We start from the raw sequence: 19,186 nt of genomic DNA, 5'->3' as shown, positions 1-19,186 counted from the left end.
ATTAAATGCAATAAATGCACTCATCGGCCATTTTAAAAACATTTAAGTCTTAGACAAATAGATACGCTAAATAAATTACTACATTAAAATGCAAGAAAAAAGAAAAATTATTCTAACAGACTACCGAGAATCAAAACTGGAAATTATAGCATCGTGAATGCAGAGCCTTGATCTTTTGAACACCTAAAGGTATCGTAACTAGTAGTGCCCACAGCGCCATGAACAACTATCTGAACTATCCCTGTCGAATTTAAACTGTTGTGAGACATACTAACATTAAATAACTTCACGGTTTAGACAGGCGCGTCGCACTATCTTCGGTTTGACAAGGCGAGATTACTGGTACGAGAAAAATGCTACGTACCACGTAAAGTACGTGAAGCGATCGAGATTGGGCGGCGCCCTAATGAGTGTTGTGACAGTGTAGTGGACATTAGTGAGTTCGTGCTGTGTGTCGCTACAATTGTTAGGTGACCCAAACCCAAACACACCACTATGCCCGCCTACAACGATAGCGCAAGACCACCCCCAACCGGCTTTCTCGGCGCGCGGCAGTACGCAATACACGGTCGTTGTGAACGCTGCTCGCACTATTAGTGCTTGAGAAAGAAACATGTCGCGCGAGTGACTAAAACAAGTGAGTCTAAACCGTGAAACTATTTAACTATCCCTGTGTTCCGAATCACGCTCACAACGCTTACAGTGCTGGCTGCCGGTCCGAAAGTCCGAATCTGTTAGTGCGCTCAAGGCCGAGTGGTGTTTTGTTTCGGACCGGTCATAACTGTCATAAGCGTGTTGCGCTAGTGGGAACGAAAGGTCCGATCGCTGTGTCTCGCTCCAGCCTATGGTTGTCGCCTTAGCCGAAGCCAGTCGCGCAATGTCGTGGCCAGTAGGCCGAGCACATGATTGGCACGACAGTATCCCGCCGCGAGATAGACTACCAGTCTTTTACTAACTGTATGAATTAAAGGGGGACGGGTAGTCTATGTCGCGGCGAGATGCTCTCGCGCCAATTATGTGCTAGCCCGGCGGGCCGTTAGAGATAAGTAAGTTACTTAAGAAGCTGGCTGTCTTCAGCCAAAGTCTTGTCTCTGACGAGGGTGTTGAAGTGTTCTATGAGTGCTTCAATGGACATCTCGCCGTGGACCTTGTTGTCGCGCGTGCGCACGTTCACCGTGCCCGAGGACTTCTCTCGCTCACCCACCACTGAAATTAAAAAAAATATATACGGGTGTGGAAAGTAAGCAATGGGTTGGCCGGTCGAAGGATTTTACAGATGGCGCCAGCATAGATAGATAAACTGTTTATTTGTTTGCCACAATACACACAAGATATTCAAATACAAAAATGACACAGGTACACAAAACAATCCAGAAAAAAATAAAAATTACAACAACAAATAAGAGTCGCACAGATTTTTACATAAATACGAAAAAGGAAAAAATACATATAAATACTGTTTCATACAAATAAAAATCCTGTGTGCGTCGCAGCAAAACAAAAAGGTTCTGGCTCAGTATTACGCTTCACCCATTAGGAAAAGCACTGATTTTGGCATAGGTTTTTTTTGGGATTTTTTAAAGCCAAATCTAAAGACACTGATTTAAACTTTCACGATTTTTACTCATTATTATTTATCTCCATCGGCCTATCGTAAGTCAAATCTCATCTCCTACTTACGATCTTGCGAAGCATGTTGCGTCGGTATTGCAGCCGCTTGTAGGTGGGACGCCATCTTTTGTGAAGGATTCTCGTCACTTTATAGACATTCTCAAGGGTATAACGCTGGAACCGGACGACATAATGGTGAGTTTCGACGTTGAGTCGCTCTTTACCAATGTTCCCGTGAAGGAGTGCCTTGAAGTGGTCAGAGGGAAACTGAGCGATGGTGGAATATCGGAGTCGGTCATGGTGTTGCTGAGAAACTGCTTAGAAGGTCGCTATTTTTTGTATAATGGGAAGCATTACCTCCAGATCGATGGTGTGGCCATGGGTAGCCCTGTAGCACCGGTTTTGGCAAATATCTGGATGGAGCATATCGAAGCCAGTATAGACCTGCAGCCATGGGCAGTAAAGTTGTGGAAGAGATATGTTGATGATGTTTTCTGTGTTATGAAAGGTGGAAAGCAGGAATTGGAGCAACTACTCCAATATTTGAATTCAATTCATCCTAAGATAAAATTCACGTATGAATTGGAATCACAGCGCAGTTTGCCTTTTCTGGATGTCAAAGTGATTGGTCGAGTCGACGGAACCCTGACGCATACTGTATACAGGAAGCCAACTCACACGGATAGGTATTTGAGCGATTTTTCTCACCACCATCCCCGACACTTACAATCAGTTGTCAGCTCGCTGGTGAACAGAGCACAAGATCTGTGTGACCCTGAATATTTAAAGAGCGAGATGTCGCATATTCAGGAGGTACTTAGGTGGAACGGGTATAAGGTGAGAAAGTGGCAACCCAGACGAAAAGCAAGAGTGAAGCGTCCTGATGTCTCCAGGCAACCGGCATTTTTACCTTATGTGAAAGGAGTAACGGATAAGGTTGACACAGTACTTGAGAGGTACTCTATAAGGACGGTATACACTCCTTTATCCAAAATTGCAGGTAACCTGAGGTCACCGAAGGACGTTATCCCGTTCCAGTCACCTGGCGTTTATAAGATCGATTGCAGTTGTGGTAGTTCCTACATCGGGGAAACGAAACGTACCATTGCGGAGCGAGTTAAGGAACATATCGCTGCTGTCAAGAACCGTCAGGTGAACAAGTCTGCCGTTGCTGAGCATTTACTAGAGTCAGGGCCAAACCACTGGATTGAGCTTCACAACCCTAGAATACTTTCTACAGATCGTGGGTTTTATAGTAGAAAAATCCGTGAAGCCATTGAAATCAAGAAACATAGAAATTTCAATCGAGACGAAGGTTTTAAGATCTCATCCACATGGAACCCAGTCATTAGTAAGTGTAAGCGAACCCAAATATCGAAAGTTGAAAAATCGAATATTGTGAGTGTTGTGTGTCGACCCGGTAGCATCCCTAGTGCGCAAAACGTTTAAGTTAATAAACAAGACCAAGTGCGGGTAGTTCGAAAAACTCGCGCGCCTAGAAGATGTTGATGTCAACTTTAGCCAGTCTTCTCCGAGACCACGGGGACAACGCCGTCCTCGAAACGTCGGAGGTATATTTTAAAACTATTTTACGCGATTAAGTCCCGTGGAGATAAATAATAAATCTAAAGACACCCGGCAAAAACCCGGCTACGTATACTACTGATATTAAACCTTATTGGAAAGTCATAAGGTCCAGTATATGGTGTCATGTCTTACCCAGGATGTAGTTGAATTGCGCGAGCTGAGCGTTCCGCACTTTCTTGTTGAGCGTGTCGCCCGCGTCCGTGTCGGCCTCCGACATGAAACCGGCGGCGTACAGCTGCTCGTTCACCTGAACCACATATATTCAGTTAAAAACACAAAAAATAAATATGAAATATGTTCATAGGTCCTCCTAAGCTACTCCAGTTGCAACCTAAAACAGTCCGCTTTTTATTTATTTTTTATTTCCAAGTTTTTTTTTACGAATGTGAAGTAATGTTGCCTAGGCCTCATTGGGATTAGTCCGTTTTTTAAACCAAAGAGCATCTGATGCAATATAATTTTAAATTGCAGTACTAACATCATTAATTCATAAAATTTATTAAAAATTAATCTTCAAAACGAATCAAATTATATGATTTGAGTCCTTTAGTCTCGCTCCAAAAAACTAGTACATTAAAATTAAATCATTTTAAGGTTTAGACTCACTTGTTTTAGTCACTCGCGCGACATGTTTCGGAGAGCCTAGGTCTCCTTTCTCAAGCACTAATAGTGCGAGCAGCGTTCACGACGACCGTGTGTTGCGTACAGTACGGCTCTCCGAAACATGTCGCGCGAGTGACTAAAACAAGTGAGTCTAAACCGTAAAATGATTTAATATTAGTATGTCTCACAACAGTTTAAATTCAACTAGTACATTATTGTCGAGGCTCGGAAGTAAAGCTGGCTGAGGATTCGTTTTAAACGGACGACCTTGGGAGTCGGTTTAATTGAATCCGAAGTGCGTGCGTGCACTACGCACGCGTGCGTATATCTAGGTCACATTAGAATCTAAGATGTAAAAAAAAGGATTGCGACTATAATACCTTGATGGCGTAGTCATCGAACGCCGGACCGACGGGCACGATGCAGACTTGCCGCGGACTGAGCCAGAAGGGCCACTTGCCGGCGTACGACTCGCCGAGGATGGCGATCATTCGCTCCACGGAGCCCAGGATCGCGCGGTGGATGATCACGGGCCGTTTCTTCTCGCCGCTCTCACTGTTCAAAATAATAAATAATAAAATAAATGTTACCAAAGACAAAACTTCCGTGAGACACAGACATATTAAATATATTAAAAACCGGGCAAGTGCGAGTCGGACTCGCGCACGAAGGGTTCCGTACCATTACGCTCAAAAACAGCAAAAAAATCACATTTGTTGTATAGGAGCCCCACTTAAATATTAATTTTATTCTGTTTTTAGTATTTGTTGTTAGAACGGCAACAGAAATACATCATCTGTGAAAATTTCAGCTGTCTAGCTATCACGATTCATGAGATACAGTTTGGTGACAGACGGACAGACAGACAGACAGCGGAGTCTTAGTAATAGGGTCCCCTACGGAACCCTAATAACGGCTTTTGGCTTTTTTTTACTTAAAAATACCATATGTGAGTGATCCGTTATTAACATATTTAATATGTTACCAAAGGCCTATGTAACTCCATATATGATGAATAAAGTCTAAGGAAAAAACGTGCCTCGGAGTAATGTTAATCTTGGGGCCGTAGAGTCATATGTAGAGTCTTAGAGCCGTATTAACAATGCCTACCTGACGTAGCTCAGGTTGAATCTCTCAGGCAGTTGGAAGTCCAGCTGTATGGTCGCACATTGGTGGAATCTCCTCAAGGCATCCTGTATAGTGATGTCGATCTTAGGGCCGTAGAGCCATATGTAGAGTCTAGAGCCGTATTAACAATGCCTACCTGACGTAGCTCAGGTTGAATCTCTCAGGCAGTTGGAAGTCCAGCTGTATGGTCGCACATTGGTGGAATCTCCTCAAGGCATCCTGTATAGTGATGTCGATCTTAGGGCCGTAGAGCCATATGTAGAGTCTTAGAGCCGTATTAACAAAGCCTACCTGATGTAGCTCAGATTGAATCTCTCCGGTAGTTGGAAATCCAGCTGTATGGTAGCACATTGGTGGGATCTCCTCAAGGCATCCTGTATAGTGATGTCGATCTTAGGGCCGTAGAGCCATATGTAGTCTTAGAGCCTTATCAACAAACTACCTGATGTAGCTCAGATTGAATATCTCCGGTATCTCCGGTAGTTGGAAATTCAGCAGTACGGTCGCACATTGGTAAGATTTCCTTAAGGCATCCTGTTTAGTGATGTCGATCTTAGGGCCGTAGAGCCATATGTAGAGTCTTAGAACCGTATCTGTCGTATTGATAAAATCTATGGTCGCACATTGGTGAGATATCCTCGAAGCATCACGTCTAACGTCGATCTTAGGGCCGTAGAGCCATATGTAGAGTCTTAGAGCCGTATTAACAAAGCCTACCTGATGTAGCTCAGATTGAATCTCTCCGGTAGTTGGAAATCCAGCTGTATGGTAGCACATTGGTGGGATCTCCTCAAGGCATCCTGTATAGTGATGTCGATCTTAGGGCCGTAGAACGCGCCGTCACCCGGGTTCAGTTGCCACGGCTTGCCGAATTTGTTCAACGAGTCTTCTAACGCCTGAAAACAAATAGTGATAAGAATGCGGAAAGGTTTACTGTAGTTTTAACACAGTGAATTTGTCGCCTGAAAGTACGGGGTTCGTTTTCGTCAAATCCGCTAGTTCAGATTTTTTGTAGAATTGTTTATGATGTTGGCCCAATGAATAATCCAAGTTTGTGATCTGCGCCGAACGCAATTTTGTCAAAAAATCTAAAAAAAACGCGAAAATTTAAGGTTGATATTGGGCTGAAGCCGCGCACGTCATTTGACGGCTTTGACGGTAAAATAAAGTTGAAGGGTCCAATGATTGGATTCATTACTACTAATATCGTCATCAAACGTTCACGTTCATCGTATCAAAGAGAATTTAGAATCTTTGCGAGCGATGGCGCCATACCTTTGGCCTATACCAAAGAGGATATAATAAGATAGAGCGGTACTGGCATAGTAAATTTTGTAACCACTGTAAATTCACTGCCATCTATCGACATACTTTAAAACTAAAAATGAAAATGTATAAAAATGCGTTAAAATGTATTTAAATATGGATAAATGATTTTTTTATTTGCATTAATTATTTTTATGTGATTTTGACCCATGTTCTTTCACTGATATGCGTTAAAATTATAAATAACAAACGAAACCATCAACGCCCTCTATACGAGAGTAGGCCAAAACAAGTGGCGCCTAAACTTCTTCCGCTCTTTGCACGCGTTTGTAAACCTTACTTTTCTTAATTATTATAAACTTTATATGGATCTCCGAGTTTAATTTCTACACCGCTGAATAGGAATCCATAGACTGTATCCATCTATTACGGAGTTATATCTATCTTTGCCTATACTTGTTTAAATGGCGACACCTTTTGATATTTGACAAATTTAACACATATCAGTGAAGGAACAAGGATCAAAGTCGAAAGATGGCAGTAAATTTACTGTGACTACAAAATTTACATTGACAATACGCCTTTATCGTACTAATAACGCATGCTTGTACCTTTTCAGCCTCGTTCCAAGAGGCGAGCTCCCCGAGGTACTTCTCCGGGCGCGTGGACAGCTTCAGCTGGAACGTGAACCCGAACGTAGAGTACACCGCCTCCAGGAACTCTAGGCAGCCCACCTGTCAATGTACACAGTATTGGAATATTAAGACGAGTCATCTTCCTCGCGTTATCCCGGCATTTTGCCACGGCTCATGGGAGCCTGGGGTCTGCTTGACAACTAATCCTAAGAATTGACGTAGGCACTAGTTTTTACGAAAGCGATTGCCATCTGACCTTCCAACCCAGAGGGGGAAACTAGGCCTTGTTAGGATTAGTCCGGTTTCCTAACGATGTTTTCCTTCACCGAAAAGCGACTGGTATAAATATCAAATGATATTTCGTACATAAGTTCCGAAAAACTCATTGGTACGAGCCGGGGGTTTGAACCCGCGACCTCCGGATTGAAAGTCGCACGCTCTTACCGCTAGGCCACCAGCACACGAGTATAGCACACGAGTTTAGCAGTATAAAATTTAGCTTTAAATTTGACAACACTAAAGAAGGATCACACGTCTCATCATCATTTTATGTAAACCTGTGTTGATTACTACGTCTTACAAGCATTGAAGCGAGAAGATTTCGAGTTTTCTACCAAGGTGAATAGTGTCTCAAAGACTGAGCGAACATAAGGACTGAAGGCCCAATTTTAAACGGCCCAGGTGCAAAGCAAGCGGTGCAGGTCAAAGACACGCTCCCTATGAAAGGGAGGGAGAGTGAGTTCACATGGTCAAATTGAATAGCAATACCTTTAGCTGCGGGCGATGAATTTGTTCATTTTCCTTTATTTTAGAAAAATTGTGATTTTGATAAGAAGTTTCGCATACCATCTCCTTCTCGATATGTTGTTGCGCGCAGAATATATGCGCGTCGTCCTGCTGGAACCGTCGCACCCTGGTTAAGCCGGTGAGGGCGCCACTGAGTTCATTGCGGTGAAGAACACCGAAGTCGGCCATACGGAGCGGCAGCTCGCGCCACGAGCGGGTGCGGTTGTCGAACATCAAACTGGAAGTAAATATACTTAGTTTTAATTAATTACACATAGAAAAATCATATCATATGGCGCTGGTGGCCTAGCGGTAAGAGCGTGCGACTTGCAATCCGAAGGTCGCAGGTTCAAACCCTGGCTCGTACCAATGAGTTTTTCGGAACTTATGTACGAAATATCGTTTGATATTTACCAGTCGCTTTTCGGTGAAGGAAAACATCGTGAGGAAACCGGACTAATCCCAACAAGGCCTAGTTTTCCCTCTGGGTTGGAAGGTCAGATGGCAGTCGCTTTCGTAAAAACTAGTGCCTACGCCAAATCTTGGGATTAGTTGCCAAGCGGACCCCAGGCTCCCATGAGCCGTGGCAAAATGCCGGGACAACGCGAGGAAGAAGAAGAAGAAGACACATAGAAAAATCATAAACAGTAGGTACAGTCAAAGGCAAAAATATCGATCCAAACAAATGGCTCAATAAAATGTGAACACGACTTTATTTACGGTCAGCAAAATCTTCGTAAGAATTGAATTGAATTGAAAGCTACAGCAAAATTTATGCCTTGTGGTTGACAGATAATTTTATGCCCAGACGAATAGAGGTATTACCTATTGGAAGCCTCGGCTCCTGGTCAATACACATGTACTCACCAAGGGTCTCTATTGTTTCCCATATAGTTTTAAGTCATAATGTATTTTTTGTCCACATTTTCGTTAGTCATAATTTGGTTTTTCTCAGAAACGCGCAACTTTTCAGGATTGCCATAAAACAAACCTAACCTAACCTATCTATAGGATAACCTGAGAAAAATCCTGAGAAGTAACGGTTTCAGAATTATGACTAATGATAATATGACAATTATTACATTATGACTTTCAATAATAATGTCAAACAAAGAGACCCCGATCTAGGCGTAGTGCGCCCAGTCACAGCTTCTTATAGATGTTTTTTTTTTTTTATTCTATATTAAAATCTTACATTTCATCAGACAGAAAAGTTCCGTGAAACCCTATCGGGTTTGTATCGACACTGCATTCGTGGATACATTTTACATTTAAACATTGTTGTGGTACATAGGAAAAACAAAAATTATATAAAGTTAAAAATGAGATTACCTAATTACAATAAGAGTTATCGGCGGGTAAAACAAAATATCTCCCACTCAAGAAAATTTGGCGTCACCACCTCTTGGATTTACAATATACAAGTACTCACCAATGGCCGGGACAGTTCATGGGCTTCAGAGCGAAGGTTTCCTTCTCCACGTCGAAGGAGAACATGTTATCGGCGTAGTGCGCCCAATGGCCCGACGTCTGCCACAGCTTCGCGTTGTATATGTTCGGCGTTACCACTTCTTGGAATCCTCGGATCCTGGTAACAAACGTCATATTGAAACTACTATCGAGTATCAAAAACGCGATATAATAATGGAATTTTTATATGGGACCGAGACCCGAAATCGCGAAAACAACTTTGGCTGTTTCATACATTTTGGCTGGTCCATTTTCTATGGGAGGGTAAAAAAATTTTTCGCGATTTCGTGGTTGGTCGCATGGTAAAAGTTGCTCAGTATAATTCCAAAACCTCCCTGGCAACAAGCATGCACATATTTTTTGGCCAACCTGTATATGTGGGTCAATAACACGGGCGTTTCAAGCACGTAATATTTTTTGACGAACATTATGTAAAAGGTGACAACAAATAGACATACCTATACTGTTCGCGTATAAAGTTGACCAGAGTGTTGTATATGTGTGCGCCGCGGGGTTGAAAGAAGCAGGATCCTGGTGATAACTCGTGGAAGAAATACAACTCTTGCTCCTGAAAGTAAAAATATAAATAATACGGCAATTCTTTATATCGGTAGTGGGGTAATTGCTGTAAAAAGCATCATCACCATGAATATATTATTAGTATGAATTGGGCATGAGTGGTGGGGGGAACTGACAGAACGGGATAGACTTAGTTTCAGTAGGAGTAGCAGAGAAAGCGCTATTATTGTTTGTCCTTGTCACAGTCTCACTTTATTTATTTATTTATTTAATCTTTATTGCACAAAAGAAAATACAATCGTACAAAAGGTGGACTTAATGCTATGAGGCATTCTCTACCAGTCAACCTTCGGGCAAAGCAGATAATTTGTAGGCGGTGCAACATAGTGATTACATATATACAAGTATAGTTAAATAATGGATAGGCATAGACATACATACATATATCTGTATATATAATATTCATATAAATACATACAATATACATACATACAAATACATAAGATATCAGATGAAACTTTCAAAACAGAAACACTAAGAATTCATCGTTCCTCACCCAACCGTAAACCCCCCCCACCGTAAATTTAGTATGGTTTATGGAGGGCAACAAAACACGCGACCAATCATTTTGTCGCATTCCGTATGTTGTGGTCCTCACGGGCGCACGCGTATAAATCATCTATAGGATCCTACCATCTATGATCACCTCACGGACGCACGGGTATAGTTCGTCTATAGGATCCTACCATCTATGATCATCATCATTAAAAAGCGTTCATCACTGTTCAAGTCTAGAAAAGCTCTTTATTGGAAGGTTTAGAACTTTGTTAGCTTTGGACTGCTTGTAGCAGTCCATAAAGAGTCAGATCTCGCCCTTCTCTTTTCCTCATAAGAGTAGCATGCCTAACCCTGGCGAATTTCCTGTGATCCCTCTTTATAACTCTTACCGGCCTCCACCTAAATGGTTTCCCATTTCTTAAACGGTTTCGGCTCAGTGAACGAAACTCTCTTGATATCCATGTAAAATAGCATTCGCCCTGTTAAAATTGTTCAGAAATCGTATGATGACTTACTCTGCCTATTTTCCTATGGTCCCTCTTAGCAGCCTCCTCCTGAATGGTCTCCCACTCCTTAAGTTGTTTCGGTTCAGGGAACGACACGCCGTAGATACGCTGGAGGCTCTCCGCGTCAGCTTTGCCTTCCCAGTACGTCGCCGAGTTCTGAAAGTTAAAAAGAACTTTGATTTTTGTTTCGGAATTTTAGTCACTTTTTTTTTATTTTATTATAAACTGATCGGCGATTGGCCCTAGTCACACCTGATGGAAAGTGAAGACAGGGCCTAAGATGGAGCTCACCGGTTCAGTAACAGCCTATTCACTCTTGTTTTAAAGAGACCGAGGTCATATTGATCAGGGAATACAGATGGCGGGAGCGCATTCCATTCCTTAGCCGTCCGTACCAAAAAGGAGGAGGCAAAACGTTTCGTCCGAACGAATGGAATGTGGACCACGAACGAGTGCATTCGCTCCCCGCGCCTGGATGTCCGATGATGAAAAGGGGATATTCAATAGGGGATATTACTGCAATGTTCTGCCACCACTAGACTTTTTAGTAAACCATAGAGTAACTTATACATACTGTACCTTTAACAGGTTTTTGACAAGTTTTCAGAGATAATAAAATATGACATTGATGCATCAAGGCGGTTTGTTTACAGAGGACCTACCGGGAAACGCGAGACCCAGGCCCATAATAAAAGTTATTCAAAATATTTAGATCAGTACGGTTTCACTCACTACTGTTTTTAATCGCTTTTGGCGACATGTTTCGGATTCGTCGGGAATCCTTCCTCAGGCACGAGTGTCCGCGGCGGTTGTACTCCGTACGGCGGTTTAAAAGTTGTTCAGTACATACCTTAGTGACCTTGACGGCCTTGACCTTGCCCGTGTGCCTGACGTGGGGTCCGCGGCACAAGTCGATGAGCGGCCCGCAGCGGTACACCGTCGTGGTCGGTGTGTTCACCTGGTGAGGAAGAAAGTATTACTTTTGTATTTAATGGAACATCATTTTGACATGAAACACTAAAGCGCGCGTTTGTTTTATGCGATATACGCAGCGGTAAGCGCATAGTCATTTTTCCTACATTCCGTTGACGCATACGTAAAACAATGTAGTGTCATTAGACAAGATCGTTTATCGCATAAAACAACCGCGCGATTTATTAATTAAACCTAATTAAATCTTAAAGTGATATTTTGGCCTCGATAAATAAATAAATATTATTATTAAAAAAAATTATTATATTTTTAGATATTTTACATTTCTTACAAATAATTATAAAATTACATGAGGTAACTATTAGTCAAACCCGTTCGTTATGGCTTCCGGTGCAAAAGTGCCCGTAACGCTCACGGCATTAGCCCGTTAGATGGCTATGGACAGCCTCTGCACCAGGAACGATTCGGAGCGGGGGTGCTCTCCCTTTTGCCTAAGTTGACAAATTGTTTCGCGTCAGCACCCCAGCAGCCCGCCGTTTCCACCGCAAAAGGGACGAATTGGAATCTTAAATACTAAATGATAGACATTATGCTAGCGAAAATAAAAAAAATACATTCAGAGATTCAGAGATATTTTACAACAGTGAATGAGTTAAGGCTTTGCGTTGTCTGTCAGTATCTAAGCAACAAAATTATTATAATATAAATTCTATTTTACCTTCTCTTTCAAGATCCGCACTTTGAACGGGTTGTAGTCAAACATCTCAAGCAGCTGCTCCTTAGTTAGCTCTAGTCGTTCGAACGGCTGCTTCTCTTTGGCGATCTTCTTTACCAGACCTTCTAGCACATGGAAGTCTGTGGATGAGATCTGGAAAAAGTAAAAAAAAAATGTTTATAAACATAACCAACATACGATCTAAATTTCTAAAAGTAAAAGTCTGAATTTGTATGGTTACTAAATATATTCAGAATTGTTTTTTAGGGTTCCGTACCCAAAGGGTAAAAACGGGACCCTATTACTAAGACTCCGCTGTCTGTCTGTCTATCTGTCTGTCTGTCCGTCTGTCACCAGGCTGTATCTCACGAACCATGATAGCTAGACATTGAAATTTGCACAGATGATGTATTTTTGTTGCCTCTATAACAACAAATACTAAAAACAGAATAAAATAAATATTTAAGTGGGGTTTATACAAAAAACGTGATTTTTTTGGCGTTATGGCTTCGTGCGCGAGTCCGACTCGCACTTCGGTTTTTGTATAAAAAAAATTGAGATCATATTAAATATAACAAAGCATCTGAATTTATTTTCAATAACCATAGAGAATGAGATTCTTAATTTAAGATGGCGTGGAATATGGATGACCCATAGACAAAGATAATGGTTCTAGGGTGTACCGAAAAAATAGAAATAATATAAACGCATATAGCCCGCCTAATAAATGAGTTGAGCAAAAATAAAATACATTCAAGTACAAAGTATAATAAATAAATTAGTCACCATATTTATTCAAAGAGTGGTTATAAATTATAAATTGCAAAATAACTTACTCCTTTCTCGGGATAATACATGTCGTAGTAAAATCCCTCTTCGATGGGCGGCCCGTAACATAAGCACCCGCCGTATACCTGTACAGAAAACAAATTAGTCAATAAAACCAAATAAACAAACCAAACCAAACCAGCAAACCAAACCAAATAGCCACAAACTAAACCAAACCAAACCACCAAAACCAAATATTTAGTTCCAAAGAAGCGCAAATCTCTACAAAGGTTTGGTTTGGTCCACCTTTGGAGTAAAACGGTTACAAATAAAATAGACATAATAAGTATATTGATAAGCTAGTGCTAAGTGACAATCGTTTAATAGAAAACGCCAATCAAAACTTTTACTTTTCGTTTGGCGTTGGTCGATTAGTGACTTTTACCTCGAATGGCTACGGCTTGGAGCCTAGTTCTTGATAGTGGACACTTACCCTCTCCATAGCCTCGCCCAACATATGTGCTGAAGAGTGCCAGAACACAGCCTGGGCATCCGTGTTGTCCCAGCGGAGGAGCTCCAGCTTGCAGTCCCCTTCCAACGGCCTGTCCAGGTCCCAGAGCTCGTTGTTCACCCGCGCGATGATCGTGGAGTCCGCCAGGCCTTGGCTGAAATGGACACGCAGTTTGTAGTTCTTATACCACAGAATAAGTAATAGTACTACCGTACAGAAAGGATACTTCCTACAAACCCGAAGTTTGACAGCGATTCAGGGTTGAATCATGCTGTCCCTTTCTAATGTATTTTAATTTCCCTTTCTATTTAGGGCTACTTAGGGTTGTCAAAATTCAAGTCATTATCTTATCTGTGGTCGTGCACGCAAAGGGACGTCAAGTTGTGCCAACCCTAATAATTGCTTGGAGCAATGCTGAGCCGAGCGGAGCCGAGTTTGCCCGAAAGGAGTAGTGTCCCCCACTGCTTATACAAAGCAGAAAGAGGGTTATAGAAATTCTTAAATTAACTAGTGGATCTGTGAGCTGTAGCCCTCGCGAGGCACTTTAAACTGAATAAATGTGTAGCTCCGCCATTTTGAATAATTTCCAAATCCTGAATCGACAAAAAACTTCTATTTAATCATGAAACTTACTCACATAATTTCAAAAGAATCGGTTGAGAATCGCGATCTTTTGAGGAGAACATCTGGACATACGAAAGAATACTAATAAACTAAATAATTAACTAGCTTAAATCACCTTAAATCTAAAATAGGCCCTTGAGGCACTGTACCAAGGATGCTGGCGGCATTTCCTCGCTGCATAGAGTTACGTTTTACGTTTTTGACTGGATTGCTAGACATGAATATTCTTAAGGTGTCTTTCCACTGGCAGGACATTTTTTTATTTTATTTCATATGACCTTTTTTTTATTTTATTACAAACTGATCGGCGATTGGCCCTAGTCACACCTGATGGAAAGTGAAGACAGGGCCTAAGATGGAGCTCACCGGTTCAGTAACAGCCTATTCACTCTTGCTTTAAAGAGACCTAGGTCATATTGATCAGGGAATACAGATGGCGGGAGCGCATTCCATTCCTTAGCCGCCCGCACCAAAAAGGAGGAGGCAAAACGTTTCGTGCAAACAAATGAACCTGGACCACGAACGGGTGCATTCGCTCCCCGCGCCTGGATGTCCACTGATGGAAGTAGTAATGTTTCAATATTTGGTTATAAATACTTACAACTGACTCCAAAACTCGCTTGGGAGCATTAAATAACATAATTTACTAGTTAGGGATGCTTAACACAAGCAAACAATTATAGTTTTTCATATAAATCATGTGTTAAGTAAGATAATTTCTCTTTATTCAAGCCATAGAGTAACTTATACTAGAGCGGTACTGTCATAGTAAATTTTGTAACTCCAGTAAATTCACTGCCATCTGTCGACACACTTTAAAACTAAAAATAAATATTTATAAAAATACGATAAAATGTATTGAAATATGGATAAATGATTTTTTTTATTTGCATTAATTATTTTTATGATTTTGACCCATGTTCTTTCACTGATATGCGTTAAAATTGTTAAATAACAAACGAAACCGTCAACGCCATCTATACGACAGTAAGCTAAAGCTAGTAGCATCCTCTGAACGAGAATCAAATTTTCTTGATTTTCGAGGCACGTTTTTTCCTTAGACTGTATCCATCTATTACGGAGTTATATCTATCTTTGATTCAAGCCAAATATCGATATTAGTAAGAAAACTAATCTTAAGGCTGTTTTTGACCTAGGAACATTAGCAATTACAACACAAATACTTGGGAGTTCAAGGACAAATTGGGAATGACTAGCACTTAATTCAATGACACTCTGAAATATGCATGCCTAGGAAAAGACAGTTAGTTATAGACTAAGATAAGACCCAGACTGTGCAAATGTTATTTTAAACATCAAACTTCTATGAAATTATTACATATAAATAACACTTGCAGTCTTTGCTGTCAAAATCGTTAAGAGTTATATTGGTTTCACTCTAGTGAAATCTGCTGCCGCGGAGTGGGGAAAAAATTATAAATAGTTATTTACGATACAAGTGCGGAAAAGAGGAAATTCGAAACGAGTGGCGATAAATTTAAACACGACCGCAGGGAGTGTTTTAAATCGACACGAGTTGCGAATTACCTATTCGCACGTGTATCGTACAACGTTTTACAGTACATATGGCCCTTTAAACTTTCGACATATGCACGAAAAGTGCTCTTTTACGCACTAGTGCGAGAAAGTAGCACCATATGTACTGTAAAGAAATATAATAACTACTCCATAAACATATTCATAGAGTAACATGTAACAGAAATATATAAAAAAAGTGTGTGCGTGTAATCTTTGTGCGCGATTGAAGTAAAACTTCTTTGACGATGATATTTATCGATATGTTGGCACTTTGACGTGTGTCCTATTGTGCGTGTGTCTAGTCGCGCCTAAAGAAGTTTTACTTCAAAAAGTCACCAAAATTTTGATGGTAAATACATTGTGAATATTGTGATTTACTGAAGTTATAAAGTAATTAACAAGTAACTTGTTAGGTTGGTAGCTCAAGATATTATTTAGTTAATTTCCTTAAAAAATAATAAGGTTTACCATACTTACCTCTTTGTCAAGAGAATAACATAATAACTAATTACCTGATTCCCTTGGCCACATCATAAGGCGTAGTCCTCCAAGTTTTAGCCTCAACCGTCTTTCCATCTGGCAATGTAACAACAATACTGACATCCGGTTTCTTGGCCAACTCCTCGGCATACTGCACTTTGTATTTGTCCCACAGGGTGATCCTCTTTTGTATGAACTCTGGCCATGGGTTGAGCTCAGAGACACCGCCAGAGTCCTCAGTTTTCTTCTTTTTCTCTTTCATTGCTTTAGTTTTTGACTGAAACAAGATTTTAAAGTTTATTGTAACGGTGAAATTAAAGGTTGTTCATGACATTATGCAAAGAATAGAATTCTGAAAAGGAAAGGTTATTTTTAGGGTTCCGTACCCAAAGGGTAAAAACGGGACCCTATTACTAAGACTCCGCTGTCCGTCTGTCACCGTGATAGCTAGACAGCTGAAATTTTCACGAATGATGTATTTCTGTTGCCGCTATAACAACAAATACTAAAAAGTACGGAACCCTCGGTGGGCGAGTCTGACTCGCACTTGGCCGGTTTTTTTTACTATTGTTGTTGTGCTTACCAAATCTGATATGTGCGAGATTTTAATCAAATGAATTAATACCTTATTGGTTTTTTTGCTAGGTAACTATTTGTCAATGAAAAATCGAGCACATATCAGCTTTGGAAAGCGCAACAACGCAATGTTGACGACTACATGAGAATATAATTAAACTAAATAACAAAAACCCAAAGTTGCCATACACTTTAAACAGCGTAGCGTTAGCAGGAACCATGACCCAACAAGACCTGGGAGTCATAGTGTCTAATGATCTCAAGTGGGAACCCCATATTTCACGAATAGTAAAAAAGGCTAACTCTATAATCTACATAATTAGAAAAGCTTTTCGTATCCTCACCACCGAAACAATGCTAAAGATATATAAGACCTACATAAGACCAATTCTGGAATATGGCTTTCAGATATGGAATCCATACTTCAAAAAAGATATTGACATGATCGAGCGAGTGCAGCGTAGATTCACTAAAATTCCCGCACAACTAAAGTCACTTTCATACGAAGAAAGATTAGTCAAGCTGGGCCTGACAACACTGCAAAAAAGGCGTGAACGCGGCGACTTGATCGAAACGTTCAAAATAATTAACGGATATTACGACTGTCCAGAACTAAGCGATCTGTTCGCTCGAAACTCAAACACGCGCACAAGAGGACACAACCTTAAACTAATAACAACAAAGCACAAAACAAATATCGGCAAACACTTTATTGCAAACCGAGTAGTAAAGGCTTGGAACAAATTACCCTCAGAAGTTGTGAACTCTGCAAGTGTTAATCAATTTAAAAATAGACTAGACAAACTATGCTAACTGTGCTAAGTGAACTATGATTTAGACGTACCAGCATCAGCTGCCTGTCTAAAATGAAATAATAATAAATAATAATAATAATAAATTAATTCTTGGACTATTTTCTTCATTTGGGGTAATATATATGTGATCTATGTATCTCTGGACATTGATCATTTAATTGTTTTTGGCAGGTATTTTATGTGGTGAATATATTACACATGGAACACATACTAAACTTGGGTTAGGCAATTAAAGTAAGTTTTAAGAGTATAATAACTAGGTATCTTAAAGAATTATGCATGCACTTTAGAAATAAATCACTGAAAAATTGTTTGAAGTAGACTGTGTGTGATTAACATTTAATTCTAGTTGCTGTAGTTAGGTAAATATGTATCATTTTAATGAATGATATTTACGAAATATAAGCATGGATACAAACTATTGAAGAACGCAATATTGAATACCTAGATCCAGATATAGTTAAGCAAATATAAGAAAACCTATCATAAGTCCGGAACCTTGTCGCATTGTCAAGACAATCGGGTAGATTGGGGAGCAAAAGAACAGGTTAAAATTAGTATATTTCATATTCAACCGAAATAAAATTAATGATTCTATTGTAGTTACGTTCTTAAGAGAGATTTAACATGTATAATTTTATGGCAGCTTTTTTGAGTTGATACTAAGATTTTATACAAATACCTATACGAAAATAATAATAGAATAATACTTGAAGTATTAGGCAAAACTTAATAATGTTTTTCCGATTCTACATTGATTTTAAGACATAAGAGTTATTTAAATAAGGGTGCTGTTGACAGCGCAACAAGATTGCGAACTTAATCATAAGTGTGCTAGATCTTCATATCCAGTTATTCAACAACTAAAGGTATGTAAGAAAGAATTATGTTTTAATGTAATCTCTAGGAACGTTAAGGGTTATTGTTATGATGGGTCTTCAGGTTTGATGACGAAATCCTACCCATGTGGCATAGCCTCCCCGCACGCTGACTCTACGAAAACTGAACAACTTTAACATCACTCAGAGCATTAAAACTATGGCTGTTAGGTTGGAATTAATTTGTTTAAAACCCTGCCTTGTCGTTTATGTTAAGATCCTTGATTGCGTCGGCAGCAGAGTCTCCCATTGCGGCTAAAATCCTCGATACCGATCCGTTCCGTATCGTGACAGTACTGACAGTGACAGTGACAGCAGAGCAGACAAACAAAGCAATTTTTCAAAAAAAATTTATTTTTATTTCATGACCATGGATACAAGTCCTTCAGTTCCATTTGACAATTGAGACGGTGCTGCCATCATTATGATATTATTACAGGGCTTTGTAGATGAGACACTTTGTCTGCAATCATTTCAATTTTGATTTCAATCCAAATTTTAAAGCATAACACACTACCGCACCGCACCAAGTTCGCGGTGCGGTGTGGTAGCGGGTAGTCGTACGGCAGGGATCGTAACCCGCAAATGGTCTCGCCGGAAGTTCAGCGCTGACTTGATAGTATTATGCTGAGGCGAGACCATTTCGTGGTAAACTTTTAACTACCTATGTAATGAATG

General features: G+C 40.4%; 1 protein-coding gene across 1 annotated transcript; it reads right to left on the bottom strand.

Annotated features, from left to right (window-relative positions):
* Positions 1–726: 726 nt before the first annotated feature.
* On the bottom strand, positions 727–18,817 carry LOC134749580 (threonine--tRNA ligase 1, cytoplasmic). The gene is made up of 15 exons (XM_063684579.1): positions 18,708–18,817; positions 16,272–16,516; positions 13,579–13,750; positions 13,154–13,231; positions 12,321–12,470; positions 11,520–11,627; positions 10,679–10,825; positions 9,545–9,654; positions 9,049–9,204; positions 7,677–7,854; positions 6,807–6,929; positions 5,647–5,825; positions 4,182–4,356; positions 3,331–3,445; positions 727–1,206 (listed from the first exon to the last, which is right to left on the bottom strand). Exons 1-15 carry the CDS (start codon positions 18,756–18,758, stop codon positions 1,052–1,054), a joined length of 2,142 nt encoding a protein of 713 aa, XP_063540649.1. The 5' UTR covers positions 18,759–18,817; the 3' UTR covers positions 727–1,051.
* Between the last annotated feature and the right edge of the window lie 369 nt (positions 18,818–19,186).

This window comes from Cydia strobilella, chromosome 18, assembly GCF_947568885.1.
Source record: "Cydia strobilella chromosome 18, ilCydStro3.1, whole genome shotgun sequence".
Lineage (NCBI taxonomy): Eukaryota > Metazoa > Arthropoda > Insecta > Lepidoptera > Tortricidae > Cydia > Cydia strobilella.
The sequence above is the reverse complement of the archived record's forward strand: the minus strand, read 5'-3'. Positions and strand labels throughout refer to the sequence as shown.